This window comes from Melitaea cinxia, chromosome 27 (assembly GCF_905220565.1).
Source record: "Melitaea cinxia chromosome 27, ilMelCinx1.1, whole genome shotgun sequence".
Taxonomy (NCBI): domain Eukaryota; kingdom Metazoa; phylum Arthropoda; class Insecta; order Lepidoptera; family Nymphalidae; genus Melitaea; species Melitaea cinxia.
In genome coordinates, this window is record NC_059420.1 from 6,452,975 (window position 1) to 6,478,541 (window position 25,567).

The 25,567-nt window shown below is 36.3% G+C and overlaps 1 protein-coding gene and 2 long non-coding RNA genes across 3 annotated transcripts; 2 read left to right on the forward strand and 1 right to left on the reverse strand.

Moving 5' to 3' along the window:
* Nucleotides 1–3,009: 3,009 nt before the first annotated feature.
* On the forward strand, nucleotides 3,010–7,541 carry LOC123666925. The gene is made up of 6 exons (XM_045600941.1): nucleotides 3,010–3,468; nucleotides 3,544–4,025; nucleotides 4,948–5,068; nucleotides 5,331–5,416; nucleotides 6,872–7,021; nucleotides 7,166–7,541. The coding sequence occupies exons 1-6, from the start codon at nucleotides 3,010–3,012 to the stop codon at nucleotides 7,539–7,541; spliced, it is 1,674 nt and encodes a 557-aa protein (XP_045456897.1).
* Nucleotides 7,542–9,394: 1,853 nt separating this feature from the next.
* On the forward strand, nucleotides 9,395–23,080 carry LOC123667111. Its single transcript, XR_006745393.1, has 3 exons — nucleotides 9,395–9,406; nucleotides 10,826–10,831; nucleotides 22,975–23,080. It is a non-coding gene; the product is annotated as an uncharacterized LOC123667111 (long non-coding RNA).
* LOC123667112 lies at nucleotides 11,376–25,567 on the reverse strand. The gene is made up of 3 exons (XR_006745394.1): nucleotides 25,555–25,567; nucleotides 20,899–20,907; nucleotides 11,376–11,506 (listed from the first exon to the last, which is right to left on the reverse strand). It is a non-coding gene; the product is annotated as an uncharacterized LOC123667112 (long non-coding RNA).

A 25,567-nucleotide genomic window follows, 5' to 3' on the forward strand; every position in this document is an offset into this window, starting at 1 on the left:
AAGTGGAGATAAAGCCTGAAGAGTTCAATTAGGTGTTGTATATAGTGAATTATATACAGTTATATTTATAAAAAGTTATACTAAATGTAATTATACAAGTGACAAAGGGATTGCACTAGAAGCACTAATAAACAAGTAAGTATATTCTTGTAATTTCATTCTGTTTCGATATCTTCACAATGTTATCTTAAATCTAAGCATCAAAAATTGCAGCATTAATTATTATGATAGTACGGAAATTGTTAGTGAAAAAAATTTAATTAAGGAGAAAACAGCTGATACGACACTGAAAACATCGAAGACCGATACAAACGTGACCTATTAAAAGAAATAACTGCGATTGACCGGTGTATTATTGTACGTCGATGGGTATTCAACCAAATAACGTTCAATGGTTCCTAGTTTTTGAATTGAGAAATCAGCATCCACCAGTATAATTATATGAAAAGTGCAAAGCTGTTCACGGAATAAATAAATAAATAAATAAAAAAAAACATATACCGGGTGATTTTGAAAGCGTTTCGGAAACGAAAAATTTGAATTATTTATCAATAACAGAAGCTATATATAACGTTAATTTAATAATATATGTAATTTTTTTTTATCAAAGTCGATATTCATATCGTTTACAGACAAAAAGTGAGAACCAGTAGTAGCGCTACACGGTAGGTACATTCTAAAAATAGAAATACTATACGTTTTAATATCGAGTCACAAAATCGTATTAGCCAATAAAAACAAAGCTACCGAGTTGCGCCGGAGTCGACCAATGACGGCTCACCTGTAATCGTCGGCGTCCCGCGTCCCTGGCTTTCAGTCGGTCAGTAATACCATAGCGGTACATGCGTAAACAAGGTCAAGGACGTTTAAATTATTATTCGCCGGAGTTTGAAGATGTTCTTGAGTACTTCGAGCGCGATCCCCGGCGGAGGACAAGGATGGCAGCAAGAGAATTCGATGTTAGCCAAAACTTCGTATGGAAGATATTACGTACACAAGGATTACACCCGTATCATTTTCGTAAGGCTCACGTAATAAACAACGCATCGGCAAGAATCGCCTTTTGCCAGTGGTTGTTAAATAACACAAACGACAACATACTCTGGACGGACAAGTCACTGTTTACTCGAGTGGGACTATACAATGTGCACAATGAGCATTACTGGGCTCCAATTAACCCCCACTTGATACGAGAAAACCATCACCAGGTTCGTTTCAGTGTGAACGTGTAGGCCGGTATTATTAACGACCAATTAATAGGGCCTATTTTTATTGAAGGTTAAGGAGAGTAATATCTGAGTTAGTAGACGATGTGCCGTTAGCTTACTCGAGATGTATGTACTACCAAGACGACGGCTGTCCCGCGAGTGTAGTGCGTGCGTACCTGGACAATGAGTTTAGTGATAAGTGGATAGGTCGAGGAGGGCCTGTGTCTTGGCCACCTGGAAGTCCGGACTTAACGCCCCTGAAGTTTTTCTTGTGGTCGGAAATAAAAAGTTATACACGTCAATATGAAAGCTGTGATGATTTACGCATTGCGATAGTGGACCCTTTGATAAAGTGAAAAGTGATAAAGACACATTAAGAAAATTAAAAGACAATTGTATTAATTAAACGTGTACGTTTGTATATTCTCGGACTCCATTTTGAGCAGTTGCTTCGATACAGAGAAGTGTAAATAGTGTAAATAAACTGTTAATAGTTATGTAAGTTAATTATTCTGTAGATAGCTCCGATTTTTTAAATACGCCTGAAATGTATACCTACAGTCCGTTTATAAATTGATTTGTTGTGAAAAGAACAATCGTGGTTAATAATCGAAAAGAAGTTTAAATAAAATAGGTATTTCTGACGGTCCCAAGCCCGTGTAAAATATGAAGGACAAACGAGTCTATCTACGTAAGTACTCGCTAGCTCGCGCCTATAGGTATACTTTTATCAACCGAAACGCGCACGGACGTGTATCATTCATATAAGATAATGAATGAATGATCAGTGCCTTACTACTTTCCAAGTCGATCGAGTAAAAATAAATATTAAAATTGAAACTTTTTTTTAGTCAACATTTCAATTGATTTATCCATTTTTATAGGTACTATAGATGATTCCAAAGTAAAATATTTCGTTTCCAAAACGGTTATAAAATAACCGTGTAGGAACAAGTGTCGAGAAAAAGTCTTGTTATGCTTTTTTCGATCTCACTCTCCCATCCCGCTCAGTGCGTGTCCCTAGTGAGATACTTAATTCAAAATATGAAAAGTAACAATTTAATTTAATTTTATATCAGCTAATATTAATTATATGATCTATCAGATTTTTATCTTTTTACGTAGGTTTAAGCTGTTACCCGTAACTTATCCTTTTGAATTTTTTTTTACAGGTAGGTTGAATATAATTATTTGTCTAAAATAAAATTTGTCTTATTATAATGAGAGTCTAACTCAAGTCAAGTTACTTCTTTTTGCATTGGCTCTCTGCAGTGAAAGTTACATCGAAATCTTTACAGCCAACAGAGAAATCGAGTTTATAATAGGGCAGAAAAGTCATAAAGTATTTTGGACGCGCATCAGCGTTATAATAACTTATTTTTAATTATAATAAGTTTCTTTATAGTAACAGACATTAACTTCCATTATAGATAATTATTGCGATTAATCTACCTATAGAATATACCGCATATTTATTTTGTGTCGTACAGAAATTGCGCCCATGTACCTATAATATCTGCTAAGCGTTTAGACTTCGCTCAGAGCTAACTCAGTAGGTGTTAAAATTCAGTCCGCTTATAGTATAAACTTTCTAAAGACGTTCGAATAAGTATCAATGTGCGAATGTGTCCGTTCGCTCTCCGGTCGCCGGTCGCCGGTCACAAATCTTCCATTTCACTCCGGCTTGGCCGCGTCGCGCTGCGGAGAGGAAATAGCACGCTTGAAAGCACGCGGCTGCGTATCGGCTACTCCCGAAATAGTCCCCCCGCGCAGGGTGTCGGCCCATCGACGTGCTTTTAGTATGCTGCGCGCATGCGACACGCCCGCACCCTTCTGTGCTCCTAGTAGCTCTGCTCGTAAACACGCGAATTATTATCGCTATAAATGTAACAAAATATTTACAAATGATATAGACGACATGATCGCGATACTAGCCAATCCCAAGTGGAGCGAGGATCTCACCATCCAGATGATAATCGAGTACGAGAAGCGCGGGTACCTCTGGAATCCTGTGTCGGAAAACTACAAGAACAAGAAAGTACGCGAGCAGGGATACGTCGAGATAATAAAAACGCTGAATCTAGTGGATATAACGGTTAAGGAACTGAAAAATAAGATAAAGAATATACGATCGTCGTACAGCGTCGAGTTAAAGAAAATTCGCGCGGCTAGAAAAGCGGGCGCGCATGCGTACCGGCCGAGCGTCACGTGGTTCGAGCACGCAGACAGGTTTCTGCGGGCGATCGTCACTCCGAGCTCCGTGAGTGCCTTTATTTACGTAGCTTAGACATGCGCTCTAACATTCTAACTTTGTAGCGAACTTTCTTTGTTTCAGGTGGACAACAGCCTACTCGAAATACCGATGAGCGACGACAGCGACGCCGTTCAGGATCTGAGCGAACGAAAATCACCCGAAAAGAAATGTCCTCGAAAACGTCGTAGTTCAACTAGATCGTCGACTCCGTACGTTTTGAACACGCCATCCCCTCGCCCGAGTACGCCCTTCGGGCTCAATCAAACTTCGTCCCCGTTCGGGATCCTGCTGACCTCGACGTCCGCTCCATTTCTTAATCCCCCTGTCGGTATAGCAACGCCGCTAACTACATCACTCGCAACGATTTATCCCGCGCCGGCGAAACAAAAAAAGAGTAATTTCGACGACCGTAGCGACCAGTCGGAAACAGCGCAGGATTTGAGTCAGCATTCGGAGAACGGGAACGAGAATGAATTCGAAATGTTCGGTAAATTGATTGCGAGCCAGCTTCGTAAATTACCTCTGAGCTTGGCCCTGGATCATGAATCGAAGCTGCAATCGCTGTCAATCAGATATTGTTTTGACTGATCGTATTGCTGGTAGTCACGTGATTAGAAGGTATGAGATTGGAGTCGGGATTTATCTGCGACAGTTTGATAATCAGGTCTTGTGAGTGGCGACAACCTAAGAAGTCTTCAGACTGAGAATTAACTACTTATTAAGTGAATTAGTTGAATATAAGCAAATCGATCAAAAAGCCAAAGCCAGAGTTCAGCCATAAGATATGCAACAATACTAACAACATACGAGATAATTTAGATGAACATTTTTTATGCACTCCGACATTACTTTCTTTCTCTCCTTAACTTTGGTTTTTTTGCTGCTTTCATCAGCTCTGCGAGAAACACCAACACAGTTGATTGCCTAAGTTGTAATTTAAAGAAGAAGCCAAAAAGGTGAACCTTGTTAAATAGTAAAAAAGAATGAGAGTGGAATAAAAATGAAATATATTTACTGTATTTCGAAAGCACCTGATTTGCTGCTAAAAGAAGTACAAAGAACAAAGAGAAGAGGAATTAGAAGAAGTGATGCAGATGATGTTTTAACAAACATCGAAGACAATAATTCAGGAAGTCAGGTAAAACAAGGAAACCTTATTCAACATAAAGACTGTCCAACTCATTTAAATATGATTTCAGAATTTTATTTTTAATTTTTATTTTCCAATTTCACCGGAATTTCGCCATATGATCAGAACAGAAATTGTAACTGCCTTCAGGCTGCGATCCGGACATGTCCCGCTAAACAGCTTTGTCGCATTAATGGGCACAGCTACGTTACCAACGTAAATAAAAACAAGCTTTCGAGAAACTAAAAACTAACAACACACAATAATTACGGAGGAACTTATAAGGAAATTTTAATCTTTTACCCTGTTTAGTAATATGAACAATGGGTGGACTATAGATGAAATATATTTCACAGTATTTCGAAAGCATCTGATTTGCTGCTAAAAGAAGTACAAAGAGTAAAGAGAACAGAAACTAGAAGAAGTGATGCAGATGATGTTTTAACACACGTCGAAGATAATAATTCAGGAAGTCAGGTAAAACTAGGAATTTTTATGCAACATAAAGACTGTCCAACTCATTTAAATATGATTTCAGAATTTTATCACTAATTTTTCCAATTCTGTCGGAATTTCTTTGGAGTTTCTTCTTTTTCGCTTTGGTTACTAAGTGCTGCAGGATTTGACTACTTCTTGCAAGTTTCCACTAGGTTTTATTTGTATCTTTGTTGACAACCTAAAAGATACAGCTGTGTTGATGAAAAACTGTTGAGAGCACAAGATAATACCGTTTTCGGAGGTATTGCAAGCCGGAACGCTTATTCAAGTTGTGTTAAACGAAGAAAATGCCATGTTAAAAAGCTTGCAACCTTTGTTGGAATGCAGGTACAGGATATAAGTGATGCAGATATTGTTTTCATTGTGTCTGTATTTTTGGTAGTGACGAGATTAGAAGATAGTTTGATTATGATAGGAGTTTGAATCTCTCAGCGACTATTCGATCACACGTCGAGTCAGCTACGCTATGAACTGCGAGGATTATTTCTTTAAAGCACTATTCGTTGATAGTAAGAACGATTCTACATCGCTATGCTGGAAGTGTTGGTACCTCGCTCTACAAGAATTCTTTGCAAGACATTTTAAGCTACTATCAAAGTGGGTTGGCTTTGATTGATACCGAGTCTAAGGCAAACGCTTTATATTCAAAAGCTTAAAGAGCGAGAAGCTGAATTGTTAACCATAAGTTCTTATTCCAACCAGTATGAAATCTAAATCGATTACCAACTGGTAAAATAACACTGGTTAACAATGGTTTTGCCCATGAATGATGAAATACAAAAATAGGCAGTACTTGGTAAATACTAATCATCCATTATAATAATACAAGTGTCTTAGCTCGAGTTATCGAGCTATGCAAGTTTAAACTTGTATTGCGTTCGCTGCACTCTTGCAAGTTTCGACTTGTTCGTTATTATAACACGGCTTTACTTTACTAGATTTAATACATCATAAAGAACGTTAAGATTGCGCTGGCGTTCACTATCAAACACCGTGAAAATACAATTAGTGTATGGCGTAGTAATCGCATTGTAACATACAGCAACGTCTTAAGTGTATCAAACAAATTTTGTTTTTAGTTTTTATTGTGAAGTTTGAACTAAAACTTTGTAAATTTATATTTTTGATATGCCTCGTTCCTGTGAAAGCGATCCTAACAATTTTTGTTACGTGTGTGGTAAATTCACTACAAAAAATACGAGCGAAAGCTTCAGTCCCAGAATCTGTCGTGCTTACGAACTTTATTTCGGAATACCAGTGAAAAATCAAGACAAGCCCTGGGTTCCGCATGTAATATGCTCAAGTTGAGTACTTGCGAGATTGGCTATCCGGCCGCCGATCATGTTTGCCTTTCGCAACACTTTTGCTGTGGAAAGAACAAAAGGATCACATTGAAGATTGTTATTTTTGCATAAATAAGACAGAAGGGCTTAATACGGGCAAAAAGAGAAAACATAGTTATATTGAAACGCCATCTGCTCAAAGACCTCGCCCGCATGATGAAAATCACTCCGTTCCGGCGCCACCAATGGATTCTTCTGAAGAAATTGAACAGCTTAGCACTGAAGAAGACGATCTTACGGATCCTGATTTTAGTCCTCACAGCCAGGTACTGCAACCCCATCTAATTACTCAACCAGAATTAAATGATTTAGTACGAGACCTAAGTTTATCAAAATCACAAGCTGAACTTCTTGGTTCACGTCTCCAGCAATGAAATGTCCTAGCAAAGGGAACAAAAATTACTGTTTTCCGACACGATAATCTTGTAGCTTTTTTTAGTATGGACGATAAGAATCATCTTGTTTACTGCAACGATATTGATGCGCTGTTCGAAGCTTTCGGAATGGAGCATGAACCAAATGCTTGGAGATTATTCATAGACTCGTCTAAAACCAGTTTAAAAGCTGTATTATTGCACAACGGTAACACGTATCCTTCTATTCCTGTCGGTTATGCTGTATCTTTAGAAGAAACCTATGAAAATATTAAACATCTGCCATCAACAAATGATAAAATATGAAAGATATTTTTGGAAAATATGTGCAGACTTTAAAGTGATTGCAATCATTTTAGGCATGCAACAGGGTTACACAAAGTATTGCTATTTCTTGTGTCTTTGGGACAGTCGCGACAGGGAAAACCATTACATAAAAAAGTGTGGCCGTTACGAAAAGCTTTTACACCAGGAACTGAAAATGTTTTTTATCCACCTTTAGTGCAAAAGGAAAATATTATTATACCACCTTTGCATATAAAATTAGAATTGATGAAAAACTTCGTAAAAGCACTGAATCGCGAAGGTCAAGCTTTTCAATATTTAAAAAAAAAGTTTACAAAAATGGCAGATGCCAAGTTAAAAGAAGGAATTTTCATAGGAGCTCATATTGAAGAATTAGTGAATGACAAGACTTTTAAAAGCACATTGAATAGCAAGGAAAAACAGGCCTAGACATCCATGATAAAAGTTTTATATATATATATATATATATATATATATATATATATATATATAATATTATAAAGGGGCAAAATTTATAACTTTGTTTGTATGTAGGGGGTAATCTTCGCAAATACTGATCCGATCATGAAAATTATTTCACTAACAGAAAGCTATTCAGGAGTGGCTATATTTTATTGTAATTGAACAAAAAATTCAGTAAATAAGAAAAATATTAAAATATAATATCAAAGGTCTATCGACGACGTTTTCTCGATTTTTGATAGATGGCGTTGGAGCAACATATTATTATTAAGTGCTACAAAATTTGTTCTTTAAGGTATGTTATTTGGTTAATATAATAATAATTAACGCCCAACGAAGTGGGCACCGGTCGGCTAGTTTATAATAAAATAATCATCGTACACGTCCCGAAAGAAACGGTAGTGTTTATAAAATTCTTTTATGGCGATCTCAAGAGAACACCGTCTGCTGGGGAACTGAAACTCTAAGCTAAGAACGCTCGTTTGAGTTGTGTTCAGAAAGAGAATGTAATAAGAAAATGTAATGTGAAATATTTTGCAACCTACAAAACACGACATAAGTGATGCAGATATTGTTTTGACTGATCGTATTGCCGGTAGTCACGTGATTAAAAGGTGATTGTCTAAGTGTGAGATTGGAGTCGGGACTTCGCTGCGACAGTTTGATCAACAGGTCTTGTGGGTGGCGACAACCTGAGAAGACTTCAGACTGACAATTAACTACTTATTAATTGAATTAGTTGAATATAAGCAAATCGTGTTATTTTTGTTGATATAAATTTAAAAATAATATTTGGCGTAATGCTGATAGTATGTTCATATTATAGTTCATAGGTTTATACATTAAAACTAATTAATAAATACCGTTAAAAAGTATAACATGATGATGGAAATTAATACAAATATTGTTTACTTTTAATATCAAACAAAATTAATTTATGAATACTGTGGTAATTTTTATGTAAAAAAATGGGAAATAATAAAAGGCCTAAATGTGCAGATAGTAATTTACGTTATTTAAAAAATAATGAGTAGTGAATAAAAGGACAAATACTACAATAACCGTTGGCGGGAAACCTAACGAGTCGAAACACTGTTGTCGTATAAACTACAAATATTAAAAGGCTTTCTTAGAATAATGCCAAAGCCAGAGTTCAACCACAAGATTAGCAACAATACTAACAACATACGAAATAATTTAGAGGAACATTTTTTTATTCACTCCGACATTTCTTTCTTTCTCTCCTTACTTTAGTTTTTTTGCGGATTTCATCAGCTCTGCGAGAAGCACCAACGCAGATGATTGCCTAAATTGTAATTCAAAGAAGAAGCCGAGAAAGGGAACTGTGTTAAATAGTAAAAAAGAATGAGGGTGGAATAAAAATGAAATATATTTCACAGTATTTCGAAAGCATCTGATTTGCTGCTAAAAGAAGTAAAAAGAAAAATAAAATACAAATACTCGAAGGAGTGATGCAGATGATGTTTTTACACACGTCGAAGACAATAATTCAGGAACTCGAAGGTAGAACAAGGATACCCCATTCAACATAAAGTCTGTCCAACTCACTTAAATATGATTTCAGAATTTTATTTCTAATTTTTATTTTCCAATTTCGCCGGAATTCCTCTGGAATTTTTTCTTTTTCGCTTTGTTTACTACGTGCTGCAGGATTTGACTTATTTTTCCAAGTTTCCATGAGGTTTTATTTGCATCTTTGTATACAACATAAAAGAAACAACTGTGTTGATGAAAAACTGTTGCAGAGAACACAAGAGAATACCGTCTTCGGGGGTACTGAAATTTCAAGCTTGAATGCATATTAAAGTTGTGTTAAATGAAGAAAATGCCATGTAAGAAGCTTATCCTCCTGGGGTTCAAAGTGATAATACTAGGACAAAATCAGTTTGCAGTGAAGGCCCAAGTATGAAAACAGAGACTTGGAGTAATGGCCCACTGTGATAATACTAGAACAAAATATTTACCGACCCCTGGCATGGTTAAATTACGCGCCATGTCATGTTCTCGCTATCGGTTAGTTTGTGGATATATTAGGCATTATGGCAGCACTCCATAAAGGGACCGGGAAGGGGTATCTTCGGTCTTCTGTCACCAAACGTCGTAGCAATGACGCGTGTAACGAGAAGAGGTTACTTTAAGTTGTAAATATCTTTACAATCTTTATCTAATACTTACTGTATTTTTTTATTGTTTTAGAGATAAAGAGTTGAATTATGCGTGACAATTGTTAGTTTACCGTAATGACGACATTTTCGACATGTGTCTTTGATGATAACTTTTTTGTACTAGTACTAGTACGTCGGGCGGGTATAATATAAATTGCTTTTTTTAATAGTGTTGCATCCCGTTCATAATAATAAGGTTTTGCATTCGCGTGATATAGAAAAAAAGAACGGGATAATAAGTTTTGTACCTAATAGTTTAATTTGTCAAAGTATTAGGTCATCAGGGACATACATTTTATTTTTTACAGCGCTAAAAGATTGTCAAGTATTATAGTTACAAATATTGTTAGTAAAATTGAGCGTTTTTTATGCGATTTTTGAGTTCCTGTTATAAAAATAGACTAATTATGTTAAATAGCAGTATTGTTATTGTGCAATTTTTTTATTTTTTGTTTAGATTCCTATTCGCTGTGGGGTTTTTGATATTTTTTTGCAAAAGAAGGCTCATAATGAAACATAAATGGTCTAAATAACATTCTTAAGTTAATTTAAATTTCATTTTTTTCTTTTTTGAATGTGATTATTGAGTTATTTTTGTGAAGGAAAAATAATTATTGCAACTTCTATGCAGCTAAACGTTTATTTTGTTGATCTATACTAGTTTTAAGTGTTTAAATACTAAGTTTTCATTAGATTTCTAAGACTGTTCAGTTGGCTTTAAAGTTAATGTAACAACCCAATGTGATAAATAAAGAACAAAAGATTTTGGCATTTTTTCTTTTTGTCAGACAAGCTTAAATCAATACTATAATGGCCCTAAAATATGACGCCTGTAAATATTGGGATTAACCAGATACAAACAATTTTAGGTCTGGGCGTTCAGTACTTTATTAATTAGTTCTAATATTAGGACATTGGGTCATCCTCGGAAGTCCCTTCTTTTAAACTGGGCCGCAGGAGGTTATCACCTTTTTTCGACGTTTGTAAACAACACGTACTACTGAAGCCGAGTGATGCAGATATTGTTTTCGTTGACTGTATTTTTGGTAGTGACGAGATTAGAAGATGATAGTTTTATTATTATAGGAGTTTGAATCTCTCAGCAACTATTTGATCACACGTCGAGTCAGCTGCGCTATGAACTGCGAGGATTATTTCTTTAAAGCACTATTCGTTGATAGTAAGAACGATCTACATCGCTATGCTGGAAGTGTTGGTACCTCATATACTGAAACTTGAAGCAACACAAGCCCTCTTTTTATATCGAAGTTAACAAGAACAGAAAACGTACCTAAAGTGATGCAGATGACGTTTTAATATGTAGATAATATCATCATCATCATAAGGCCTGTAACATCTTGACAGATGATTTAATCAGTGTCTGTGTTATTTATGCGACAACGCCGTTCGTGGCTGAATAAGCCAATCCGTGAACGACACATTCGTCCACACTTTGGACACACATATTGGGGATTCATCGGTGGAGGAGCCCCCTCGCGATTGTGTCTCTTGGCACGCTTTTGAGCCAGGTCTTCGAACCAGGTGCTATCGTGGGTTTTGCAACCCGTGAAGATGGTCTTCCGCCACTCATCGCGGTTCGATGCTAGATCTTCCCAAGAGTTGCGATCAATGTTAAATGCAACCATGTCACGTTTAGCGCAATCCCTGAAACGCAGCATAGGTCGCCCCACGTTACGCTTTGCAAACGCAATTTGGCCCAATAAGGTTTGTCTGGGCAAACGCGCACTGCTCATTCGGTGTACATGTCCCAGCCATCTCAGGCGTTTCTGTTTGAGGAGAGCGACAACACTAGGAAGCTGTGCAATCCCCAAAACTCTCTCATTTGTTACTCTGTCCTTCCACGTGATGTTAAGTATGCTACGAAGACAGCGCATGTGGAAAGTGTTAAGTATTCGCTCTTGTTTGGCGTACGACGTCCAGGTTTCGGCTCCGTATAAGAGTATGCTTAATATGCAAGTTTGATAGACTATCATCTTAGTCTTTGCGGTAAGGTGTTTGTTATTCCATACTCTTGTACGCAGCCTGCCGAACGTCGTGGCCGCTTTGCCGATGCGGATATCAATCTCTCCGTCAACGGAAAGATTGTTCGACACAGTTGACCCCAAGTAACAGAACTTGTCGACTACTTTCAAGGGTTCGCCTTCCAGCAAGATAGAAGGCTGGTAGGTGTAGCCCTGCGCTAGAATTACGGTCTTCGTTGCATTTATGGACATGGAGAACAGCGAACATGCGTATACAAACTTGTCCAACAAAGTCTGAAGCTCCCCGGGAGTTTTCGCCACGAAGGCTGCGTCGTCGGCATAGAGCAGACTATCGATATATAAATCCTCTCGTTTACGGGAAGATTTCAACTGGGCGGTACCAAACAATTTCCCATCCGCTCTTGTGTGTAGGTGAACTCCCTGTTGTGCATCACCGAAGGCAACTTTCAGCAGCAAGGAGAAAAATATGCCGAACAAAGTGGGTGCCAACACACAGCCCTGGCGAACCCCTCTTCGCATGTCGAAAGCGTCGGACATTTGGCCATCAAAGATAACGGTACCCTTCGTGTCATCGTGAAGAGATTTCACCAGCTTCAGCAGTTTTGGGGGACATCCTATTTTCTCAAGCGCGATGTATAGCCCCTCCCTACTCACCGTATCGAAAGCTTTGTTTAAATCAACAAATGCGATCAGCAGGGGCGTGTTCTGCTCTCGGCACTTCTCTTGAAGTTGCCGAAGGGTAAAAATCATGTCCGTGGTTGACCGTTCAGAGCGAAAGCCACACTGGGCCTCAGGGTATACCTGTTCAGCAAGACTTTGCAGTTTAGTCAACATGACCCTTGCAAATAGTTTGCCAACGATGCTAAGAAGAGATATGCCGCGGTAAGAGTTACAATCGCCGCGGTCACCTTTCCCCTTATACAATGTAACAATATTTGCATCTCGCATATCCCGAGGAAATCGCCCCTCCTCCCAGCATTTGCCCAGAAAGTTATGCAGAAGTGGTAACACACACTTGAGTTTTAGGAGTTCTGTGAGGATACCATCTACCCCGGGACTCTTGTTGCATTTGAGCTGCAGAACGGCCGCATGAAGGTCTCCAATGGTAGGCAGGCTATCGAGCTCAGCCATAACCGGTAATGTCAGAATAAGTTCCCTTGCTACGTAGCTGATCTCGGCTGGTTGAGAATAAAGCTCTGTGTAGTGTTCTGCCCACCTTTCCAGCAGACGACTACTGTCGGTTATAATAGAGCCGTCGATCTCTTTCAAAGGAGCCGTTTTCTTTTGTACAGGGCCGATAGCCATTCTAATCCCCGCGTAAGCACCGCGAAAGTTTCCTGCATCCGCACAATCCTGGATGTTTCTGCACAGGTCCATCCAATACGCGTTGGCAAACTGACGGCAAGTTCGCTGGAGGGAAGATTTTGCAGTGCAGAGTTCAGCGCGTGTGACTTCACAGGGATCAAAATGGTAGTTGAGTGCAGCCTGTCGCTTGGAGTCAATTAAAGGCTGAAGCTGATCTAGGTTTTCGAAAAACCAGTCTGATGATTTCACCTTACAATATCCGAAAACTTTACCAGCAGTTTTGGTGAGCAGCTCCTTGATGGATTCCCATTCCACTTCTATAGGAGCATTCACATCCCAAGTAGCTGTCTGATGTCGCACGGTTGAACTAAAAGATAGATAATAACAACTTGAGAAATATTATATAACTTTCATTTCTAAAAAAAAGATAATTACTTAAAAGTGAAAACTAATAGGATTTCAGTTTATTTGTCGTGAGTATGTATATGTCGCATAGCAGCTTTACTCTTGTCCACACAGCCCGAGCCAGTCGTGCAATAGTTGTCTGAATGGTTACACAGAGGATCGCTATCGCGATGTCTACTCTTTGTAATTAAAATATAATATCTTACATCAATGAGACAAGTACATTTTTATTATTAATTGCAAAAGAATGACTATTATATAAATATAATAAAACAATCAACGCAAATATCGTAAACTGAAGGAACACCTTAATTTTCTTCTTAGTTTCAAGCATATTTTACTACATTTTTAATGATGTATCATACAAAAAAACCAAAATCTAAGTGATGCAGATGATATTTAATCCGACTTAGACTATTTCAGTTTGAGTAGTAGAGCGTTTGATTGAACGCGACTTTGCCATACAAAGTGTCGTGTCAGACGTGATATGGACTAAAATGTACTTTGTTTCATACTAAACATATGTTGAAAGGAATAATTGAAACATTTTTTTCTCGTGAACGTGTTCCTGCCTAATTATCGAGTTCTGCAAAATGAAAATAAATAAAAATAGGTAAAAAAACTTTTTAAGTTAAACGGTTTTATGTTAAACATACATTGCAATGTTTAAGATAAATGTACTAAAAACCAAAAAATAATAAAATAGATACAGTCGTGGGAATTATAAACATATGCATAGACTAGACTAAAATAAAACCGTGGGGCACGTCAATTGTCTACAATCGTTGATTAAAATGTTTGTTTTGTAATGTTACACTATAATTAGGCAGTTGTTCAACCGACAACGATGGACGTGTGATAAGTAGGGCTAGAATGTGGAAACAAGCTAGCAGGCTCGATTATAAGTGAGTTTTAGGGTTTCATAGTGGTGAGCGAGTAGTACTTTTATCATATGTTTTGTCGATTAAAGACAAACTACGAGCAGTGAAACGATTCCTCGCCAGCCAGCAGTGTGAATGTCCAACGATAAACTAGTTGAAACATCTCTTTTATTTACATGGAGTGTATAACTATTGGAATTTCCATGAGCAAGAAAATAGTAAGTAATTTCCTCACCGTCTGCGGGCCAACTGCCTATTTTAACGACGAATTAAACGATTCTTCTATCGCACATTAAGTCGATAATTTGTAGACAATTGACGTGCCCCACGGTTTTATTTTAGTCTAGTCTATGCATATGTTTATAATTCCCACGACTGTATCTATTTTATTATTTTTTGGTTTTTAGTACATTTATCTTAAACATTGCAATGTATGTTTAACATAAAACCGTTTAACTTAAAAAGTTTTTTTACCTATTTTTATTTTCTAGTTTTTAGTTTTTATTTCGCATTCTGTTTAATTCATTTAGTGCTTCATTATTGCAAGGCCCATCTTAAATATTGAGGTTGTATAGTGCACTGTATTCTTCTTGTCAAGCCCTTTTATTTGATACCCATATTGGTGGGATTGATAAAAAATTGTTATCAGACATTTGGTAGCGGCGGCCAGCTTAGATTTCAATTTTGCATAGTAAATTGTATTCTACTTGTTGAGACCTTTCATTTGATACCCATGTTGATGGGATTGATAAAACCTAAGTTATCCGCCATTTTGTAGAGGCCGCCATCTTGGATTTTAATTTTATATAGTACATTGATTATACTGGTTGAGCACTTTCATTTGATACCCATATTGATGGGATCGATAAAACCTACGTTATCCGCCATTTTGTAGCGGCCGCCATCTTGTATTTCAATTTTTTATAGTATATTGTATTCTGCTTGTTGAGCCCTTTCATTTGATACCCATATTGATGGGATTGATAAAACCTACGTTATCCGCCATTTTGTAGCGGCCGCCATCTTGGATTTCAATTTTTTATAGTATATTGTATTCTGCTTGTTGAGCCCTTTCATTTGATACCCATATTGATGGGATTAATAAAACATAAATTATCCGCCATTTTGTAGCGGCGGCCATCTTGAATTTATAATGATAATGAATAAACATAATTGTATTGTCACCAAAATCCAAAGTGTATACAAAATTTCAGATTAATCGGTTGACAGGAAGAGGGTGAAATTTGAATTACTAAATTTGACCCAAGAATAAATAATAAATAAAAAATAAAACAAACGGGGTGAGCTAAATAAAACCGTTTAAAAACATGGTAAATATCCTGTTTATGAATGTTTTAATTGAAACATAATAAAAGTGTTATCAGTCGACCTATGGTTTGAATGAGCTAATTATATTGCTTGGAGAAAGATAAAGATAATGTTGGGATCTTAGCGGAGTCAATACCAAATAGAAATGAAATAGAACTCTTTGTTCCATAACAATAATAAATCGAAAAATGTGATACAGACTGTATATATGTATAGATTGTTTTGGAGATAGCCCACAGAGGACTAATCGAGGGTATTGAATAGATTATCAGAGTTACTGAGTTACATTGTCTATGACTTGTGTTTTAAAAATAATATTAGTATTCAAAATATAGTATTATCAAAATAACAGTGTTAGTCAAAGTTTACAGCTGGGTATAAGAATGGAATTATTAAAAAAAAACTTAACAGAAAATTGTTCTATTGTAATGATTCAAACATTTCCTGCAGGTTGGCGATGACGTTGATTTCATCCAACAGTTCCAGTGCAGTTCAACAGTGAGAACATAACTGACGCTAAACCATTGAAAAGAAAAAGGAATTGTAAGTGACACAATTTATAACGTGTCCATTTAATAGGCTTTTCGTTTCTAAATTCAATATTAATATTATATTCCACAATTAAAAGTAAACGATAGGAAACTGATGTATGACACAGAGCAAGGCAAAAAAGATTTCAATGTGAGTTAGAAACCATCATACGTTTGTGGAAGTTTTAAGGACTGCCTGAATAAGAAGAATCTGCAGTTTGACCTTCTCAGTTATTTATAGATACAATGAAAACGATGCGACGCAGCTGCAAACGTCTGGCGAATGAAATGATGATGGTTTGAACTACCAAACGTTTTTATGAGCGAGTGTGTATTCATTTCCTGTACAACTTTATCTATATAATCCACCCTTCCATTATTGTTATAATTTCCGCGTAACTTATGAAGTGGTTCATACTGCAGGACATACTGAAGTGATCTGCAGGCAACAGGATCTCTCCAGCGACAGGATGGCCTCGGCGAAAAGGCCAGATTTCTCCTCAATGAGGACTGTCCAGCTCACCTCTAAACAATTCCGACGGCGCCGTGTCTAACAGGATCGGGATCCATCCCCGTCCGACACGGGCACAGGGGCATTACTGGAGGTGCATTAAGTAGCGCCTACTACGCACACCCGTTCGTTGCCTGCAGTAATGGTTAGAATACTGTATTTCCTAAGTCTAGTCAAATCTAGTCAACGACAGAAATCTTAGTTGGGAAGTCTACAGTGATCTCAAAAACATTCTGCTAATGTACGTAGTTTGTAATAAATGAAGGTCAATTGTAAATTTAGCAATAATTTTAGAATAAGTGTGTGCGTTTAAGTTATGTTATCGTCGCGAGAGCTTCGTTTAGTAAACGACAATAAAGTCAAACCAAAGCAAGGCAGTTGAAATCTGTGAAGAGAACACTCTGCCATCGCAATCTCAAGAGCGGTGAAACAAACATGGATTACACAGCTTGAAACATCTACAATAGATCTAAAGGCCATAGATAGATAGAGATAGACAGAATAGCAATTGGAGACTATCAACATTGTAGAGAACATTTTACTTTTGTTACAAATATAACCTAATCGTAAACCAGTGCGTAGATATAATTTTATCCTATTAGTATAATAATAATTAGGATGGACAATTAAAACACAAATTAGGTAGGGTGAAATAGATTGTGTAGATTACGATACGATCATATAAGTTGCCAACACGTCGAGAGAGACATAAAGTTACTTTCATGTACCTACATACTCGTATATAAGTAACATTGACGCAAAAAATAAAAATAGAAAAAAGTGATGCAGATGATGTTCCGTTCCACTTTGAAAACAATAATTGATAGTTTGACACATCCATTCAATTAAATTAAAATGATTCTTTAATAGATGAAGTGAACCGTTTTTTTTCATCTTAAACAATTTTCTAATGTGAATATACAACGTTACCACGTAACTTGTGACAAAAATCGTGACGTTACATTAAAAGCTTGACATATGAAGGCAGTTATGTTGTATTCTTTTAAGTATTTTAATATTCGAATATAAAACAACACGATGTATAAAATGTGTAGTGGATTATATTAATATTGATTAGGAGTACCTACACAGACCTATACTGCCAAGTACACTATACTGAGTACTAGTTTTGCCTCTTCAGGGACCTTTCTATCACCCCTTGGAGTATGGTCGTTAGTAACGCTGCCATTGTGGACTTTCTTGATGACACCCACTGCAATTCATTTTCAAAACGCTGATGTTGCTGGTCTCCTCGCTGCAACCCAGCGCTTACAGATGGGACTGCTACAAGGTACGTGTTCATCTCACCTCCACTCACTCTCACCCAGAAATTTTCTCAGTTAAGAATGTCTCAGAATGTTTTTCGTTTTACGCTATTTTTACTGTGCACATATACATCCCGAATGGGAATGAAACCCGCGACTGCTGCCGTTAAGGTGAGGCTGAGGCGGTTGAGAAGTTTTTGTTAGGTTACAGGATGTTGAATCAACATTAAATGTTGCAGTAAAAAGTAGGAAAAAAGACAGTTGAGAATGGTACAGATGTTGTTTGTCCCAATTAGAAATTATGCAGAAATGATTGAGAATGTTTATGATGAGACTTATACTAAAACACAACCTCCGAACATAAGTTTCTTCGTTCCTTCAAAATGTCTCTACCACACAATATCAGTGAAGGCCAGCTGTCTAGTGCAGGCTTACAAAGTCAAGCGATCTGGAAAAAAGAACAAAAAAAAGTGAAGAAAATAAAACAGAAGAAGCCAGTGATACAGATAATGTTTAGAAAAAAGCAATTTCAGAAGTGAGATTGAACAGTTGTTCCTGTGCCTGTGACCATTGTATTATTTCGCATGTACAATAAACTACAAGAGCACAGAGCGAGACCGTAATGATGTTTTGCTGCTACTGTTAAATAAAATATGTATTTTCAGTCGTCGGAACGATAATAAATGAAAAAATTCAATAAAAACTTACCCCAAATGTCTAAAATGATATAACCATTCCAGTACTTGATTTCAGAACCAGTACATCGGTTACAGGCGAGAATAAAATATTAAGAGTAGGTATAATTCTCAAGAAATCGGATCGCTTAAATTGCTGTGAGCAATAACCACGGCGTAACTTAAAAATGGTAGGAATACCGTGTTGCGTCTCAGGTGTTGCCAGTCTAGACAAAACTAGTCAACGACAAAAATCATAGTTGGGAGCTTAGTTTAGTAAGTATGTGTAGTTTTATTAGTGTAATTATTTATTGTTGCTAAGCATAGTTTAATCACAAAACATAAGAGTAGCTACTTATCGAATCTTATATCGCTGTAACACGAGTTTTCTTTTTTTGATATCGCAGGGTAACCAATTTACAGGTGATATCTAGGATGCCCGGGTAGGCATTCCTAGACCGTATGTCGGCTTCAGCACTCGGAGGTGCACTACCGACCAAAACCCCTGCGGGAGCCTTCAGCCGCTTTAATTGGACGGTCCCGGATCTGAAGGCAACAGGATTGTAACACGAGTTTAGCCAAGCATGTTCAACTACAAAACTAATAAAGTGTTGTGTTGCCTTACATTATTAAAACACAACCTCCGAACATAATTAGGCTTCTTTTCTTGGAAACTCGTCTATCACCACAATATCAGTGAAGGCCAGCTGTCTCATGCAGGTTTACAAAGTCAAGCTCCATACAAAAAGAAAAATAAGTGACGCAGATAATGTTTTATTCCATTTGCAGGCGATGTGTAGAAAGTTTGAAAGTGTTTGTCTTCGACATTAACAAATGTTCTACAGACAAAATGGCTACAATGTGAGTAGGCTTTCGACGTGTGAGCATTGCTGGAACCATCGATAAAAATGAAATCCCAAAAAAAAATTAAAAAAAAAATACCCGTAAGGGGCTTTCATAAAGAAAAGTAAATAATAGAGTCTGTATAGCACCCAGGTGTTGACTGGTCAAAAGGAGGGATGCATTAAAGGTCGTATATAAAAAAACTTTGTGCACCAACGGTATATTTGAAAGGCATATTTGATCGGTATATTTGAATGAGGGTGGAATATAAATGAAATATATTTCACAGTAATTCGAAAGCGTCTATCTGCTTTGCGGCTAAAAGTAGTACAAAGAACGAGAAACAAAAGTAAGAGAGATGATGCAGATGGTGTTTTAACACACGTCGAAGATAATAATTCAGGAAGTCAGGTAAAACAAGGAAACCTTATTCAACATAAAGACTGTCCAACTTATTTAAATATGATTTCAGAATTTTATCGCTATTTTTATTTTCCAATTTCACCGGAATTTCTCTGGAGATTCTTCTTTTTCGCTTTGTTTACTAAGTGCTGCAGGATTTGACTCATTCTTCCAAGTTTCCACTAGATTTTATTTGTATCTTTGTTGACAACCTAAAAGATACAGCTGTGTTGATGAAAAACTGTTGAGAGCACAAGATAATACCGTTTTCGGAGGTATTGCAAGCCGGAACGCTTATTCAAGTTGTGTTAAACGAAGAAAATGCCATGTTAAAAAGCTTGCAACCTTTGTTGGAATGCAGGTACAGGATATAAGTGATGCAGATATTGTTTTCATTGTGTCTGTATTTTTGGTAGTGACGAGATTAGAAGATAGTTTGATTATGATAGGAGTTTGAATCTCTCAGCGACTATTCGATCACACGTCGAGTCAGCTACGCTATGAACTGCGAGGATTATTTCTTTAAAGCACTATTCGTTGATAGTAAGAACGATTCTACATCGCTATGCTGGAAGTGTTGGTACCTCGCTCTACAAGACTTCTTTGCAAGACATTTCAAGCTACTATCAAAGTGGGTTGGCTTTGATTGATACCGAGTCTAAGGCAAACGCTTTATATTCAAAAGCTTAAAGAGCGAGAAGCTGAATTGTTAACCATAAGTTCTTATTCCAACCAGTATTGAGAAATCTAAATCGATTACCAACTGGTAAAAGAATTAAAGAGAGTGACAATTCTTTATTTCAGCTAACAAATGACTCATGAGAAACAATGGATGAAACGAATGCAACTAAAATTTGCAAATACAACAATAATAACACCAAATACAAATAAATTGTTTTAAAAACAATTTCATTTTATCATTTAAGAACTCAAAAAAAAAAAACTTCTCAGAAAGTAGAAACTAGCAACACACAATAGTTACGGAGTAACTTTATATCTCTTTCCCTGTTTGTTAATATCAACAATGCGTGGAATATGAATGAAATATACTTCACAGTATTTCAAAAGCATCTGCTTTGCTGCTTAAAGAAGTACAAAGAAGGAAATGAAAGTAACAAGAAGAAGTGATGCAGATAATGTTTTAGCACACGCTCAGAACGTTTTTCGTTTTTTACTGTGCACATATCCATTCCGAATGGGAATAAAACCCGCGACTGCTGCTGTTGAGGCGCTCCTATACGCACCACTACACCAGAGTTTTTGTTAGGTTACAGGATGTTGACGTAACATTGAGAGTTACAATAGAAATAGGGAGAAAAGACAGATGAGAGTGGTTCAGATGTTGTTTGTCTCAATTTGAGAGTATGCAAAAATGATTGAGAATGTTTATGTGACTTATACTAAAACACAACATCCGAACATAATTTTCTTCTTTTCTTCGAAACGTGTCTATCGCCACAATATCAGTGAAGGCCAGCTGTCTGATGCAGGTTTACAAAGTCAAACTCCAACCCTGTTCAAATAAATAAATAATATCTACACAATACACACACGGTGGTCTGTTCCTAAAGTAAGTAACTTAATGCTTGTGTTATAGGTAACAGGCGACTAGCATAATTAAAAACATTGTCATCGAAGTCAGTGACGCAGATAATGTTTTATTTTCATTTGCAGGCGATGTGTAGAAAGTCTGAAAGCGTTTGTCTATGACATCAAAAAGTATTCTACAGCCGACCTCCGTACTAAATCATGTCGATAATGTTTTGTGACGTCACACACACCATCGTCTTTAATTGTAGCAAACACATTACTGACACACATGAACGTCATACCTGAAGATTCGAGAGCGTATTCCGAACAATTGCAAGAAACACGTTTGGTTTCACCGCTGCCAACAGTTGTCATTACATAGTTAGCTCGCAACCGTTTATCAAGTGATGAGACGATGCTAGCCACGGCGTCTGATAGAAGAATTGTTGTATGATTATGGGATAAAGTCGAAACTATACAAGTTGCGACGTGGCTCTGATAACGCTTAAATTACCACAATGTGATAAAGAACGGCACATTCCACAAATACATAGTATATGTATAACAGTAATGAGTTCAATAATTTCCTGCAGGTAGGTGACACATCATACTCTGTTATTCAGCCGTCCCTGTGTAAGATCAGGCAAAACCATGAGAATAACCATGAACCATGTCACGTTGTGACGGCAAAATACTGTGGAAGTCCTCTGCCCCATCAATTGTAAAATTGTTTGTGAGATTTTATTATATAAACGTCTGCTTTTCGTTTACTGGAATTACAATTTGGTCGTTCCTTTCGTGTTTAGGTTTATAACGTTTAATACTATTATTGTCAAAATAATCGATATTTTGTGAACATACAAAATATTATTACAAACCCGCTAGCCTCGTTATTGCAAATATTGTTATGAATTATGTAATTAATAAAATCTTAGAATCATTACCATTTGAGGTTCCGTTTATTGAATTGTATGTAGATGTCACGATAGCAGCAGTACCAAATAATGAAGTTGATAACGTTTTAAATTTGTTTAACAGTTTTAATGAGGACATACAGTTTACTTTAGAAATGGAACAAAACAATCGCATTTCATTCCTTGATATATTGATAGAAAGAAGAGAAGGTTATTTAATTACTGACTGGTTCATCAAACCGATAAGTTCTGGTAGACTGTTGAATTTTGAATCAAACCATCCACGTGCAGAGATTAGCGTTTTATAATTTATTGGAGATAAGCAGTGTATATATTCGATTAAAAGATCCTTTAAAAAAAGAAGAACGAAGTGGGGTAATATATAAAATTTCATGTGAGTGTAACCGTTGCTATATAGGACAAACTAAACAATTTCTTGTGTCGAGAATCAAACAACATAAGAACGATTGTAAAAACATTAACGCCGCAAAAGACAATAAGACTGCTTTAGCATCCCATCATTTTGACCAGCATCATAACTTTAATTTTGAAAATACAAGAATATTAGATAACGAGGAAAATTGGCTTAAAATAAATATTAGTGAAATGTTTTTTATTAAAGTAAATAACACAGTGAATAAAAGAACAGACACAAATAATTTGAGCATTTTGTATAATGATATTTTAAAGAAGTATAAATCTGAAATATAATTAACTGTATGGAATTTTCCTGAATACAAATAAAATTTTGAAAATTAATAATTTAAATTGTAAGTGGTAACATTTAACATTTTAATGAGTATTTACATTTGTATTCAATCAGACATTAATAGTTTTGACAGTTTTGACATTCGTAAAGAGTGACGTGTTTTCGGCCGTTAACAAAAGATAAAATTTAAAACTAATTAGAAGATGTAATTTGATATTAATAAATAAAGATATAGAAGATGTATTGATACTAATGCATGTGAGATAAGGCTTGGATTACAATAATTGTAGTTTTCAATCAGTAGTTAGTACATTGGTAGTATGCAGATTTTGATCTTTTACAATGCAGCGTGTTCGTTTATATCTCATATATAATTTGTTGTTGTAGACACGATAATAGAAGAAATTTTGTGAAAAAGATGTCAACACAACAAGTAATAACTATTAAATAGTTAATTCTTCAATATTTATACATATTTTAGATGCTTGATGATGATCCAATAAAGGATCGAAACGTCGCATGAATTTGCAATTAGTGGTTTTATTGGCACCTTATGTCCTCTTTCCCGCGAACCGTCAAAGTATATTATTTATGTTTTATATTATAAATAACATTATATTGTCGTAAAATTTCAATTAAGTCATCCATTTTTAAGAGCCAAATAAACTATTTTTTAAACGAACGCCACCGACGTGTAGGGTCACGAAAACAGTATCAATACTTTGTGGTATCGAGTACATTACTATTCGATACCGATACTTTTGTACTCAATACTTAGAAATGAAATGAACTTCGGGCACGACGAATGATCAGAATTGAATATTTTGTGTTTGTTATTACCAGGAATCTCTAAAAGATAATTGAGATATTTATAAAAAAAAATCTTAATATATATAAATCTCGTGTCACAATGTTTGTCCTCAATAGACTCCTAAACCACTTAACCGATTATAATAAAATTCACACACCATGTGCAGTTCGATCCAACTTAAAAGATAGGCTATATTTTATTTTGATATATTATGTTATTATTATATTTCAGAAAAAAATAAGGTGATACGAAGTTCGCCAGGTCAGCTAGTGATGATATAAAGTTTAAATGCACTGACTGCACAAACATCCAGACAACAGCAGAAACTAGTGATGCAGATAATGTTAAGAAAAAAGCAATTTCAGAAGTGAGGTTGAACAACTGCCTGTGACCATTGTATTATTTCGCATGTACAATAAACTACAAGAGCACAGATCGAGACTGTAGTGATGTTTTGCTGCTACTGTTAAACAAACTATGTGTTTTTAGGTTGTCAAAACGACAATGAATTGAAAAAAAAAATACAATAAAAACTTACTCCAAATGTCTAAAACGATATAATCATTCCAGTACTATATTTCAGAACCAATAATTCGGTTACGGGCGAGAATAAAATATTAAGAGTAGGAATAATTCTCAAGAAATCGGATCGTTTAAATTGCTGTGAGCAATAACCACGTACGTAACTTAAAAATGGTAGAAATACCGTGTTGCGTCTCAGGTGTTGCCGTCTAGACAAAACTAGTCAAGGATAAAAATCATAGTTGGTTTGTGTAATTATTTATTGTTGCTAAGCATAGTTTAATCACAAAACATAAGAGTAGCTACTTATCGAATCTTATATCGCTGTAACACGAGTTTAGCCAAGCATGTTCAAATACAAAACTAATAAATTGTTGTGAAAAAAATAATAATGAGATAATAATAATATATGTCATGTGGTTTCCGGCAGACTAGAATAGCAACAGCCGTAGGCAAGCGGCAGAATAGAATAGTGCCGTACGAGTAGTCAAGTACCAGGTGCTGTAAGATGCGACTAAGTTACTCGCAGCGGATCCCCATAAGACACGAGTCAGGACCTTACATTACTAAAACACAACCTCCGAACATAATTAGGCTCAGTGACGGCCAGCTGTCCCATGCAGGTTAAAAAAGTCAAGATCCATACAAAACGATAAAAAAGTGACGCAGATAATGTTTTATTCCACTTGCAGGCGATCTGTAGAAAGTTTGAAAGTGTTTGTCTTCGACATTAACAAATGTTCTACAGACAAAATGGCTACAATATGAGTAGGCTTTCGACGTGTGAGCATTGCTGGAACCATCGATAAAAATGAAATCCCAAATAAAATAAAAAAAGTACCCGTAAGGGGCTTTCATAAAGAAAAGTAAATAATAGAGTCTGTATAACACCCAGGTGTTGACTGGTCAAAAGGAGGGATGCATTAAAGATCGTATATAAAAAAAACCATGTGCACCAACGGTAAATTTATCTCAGGATGCATATACAAATATATAGCAAGCAATACTAAGCCTAAAAACACAAGAAAGACAAAAAGAATATTAGGATAGGCATATCGAAATTATTCAATACAAATGTTAGATTTAGCGGTCGACATGGTAGAAAATAACAGGATGTCAAATCGGGAGGCAGAAACGAGGTTCGGGATCCCTCGATGAACGATATTAAATAAA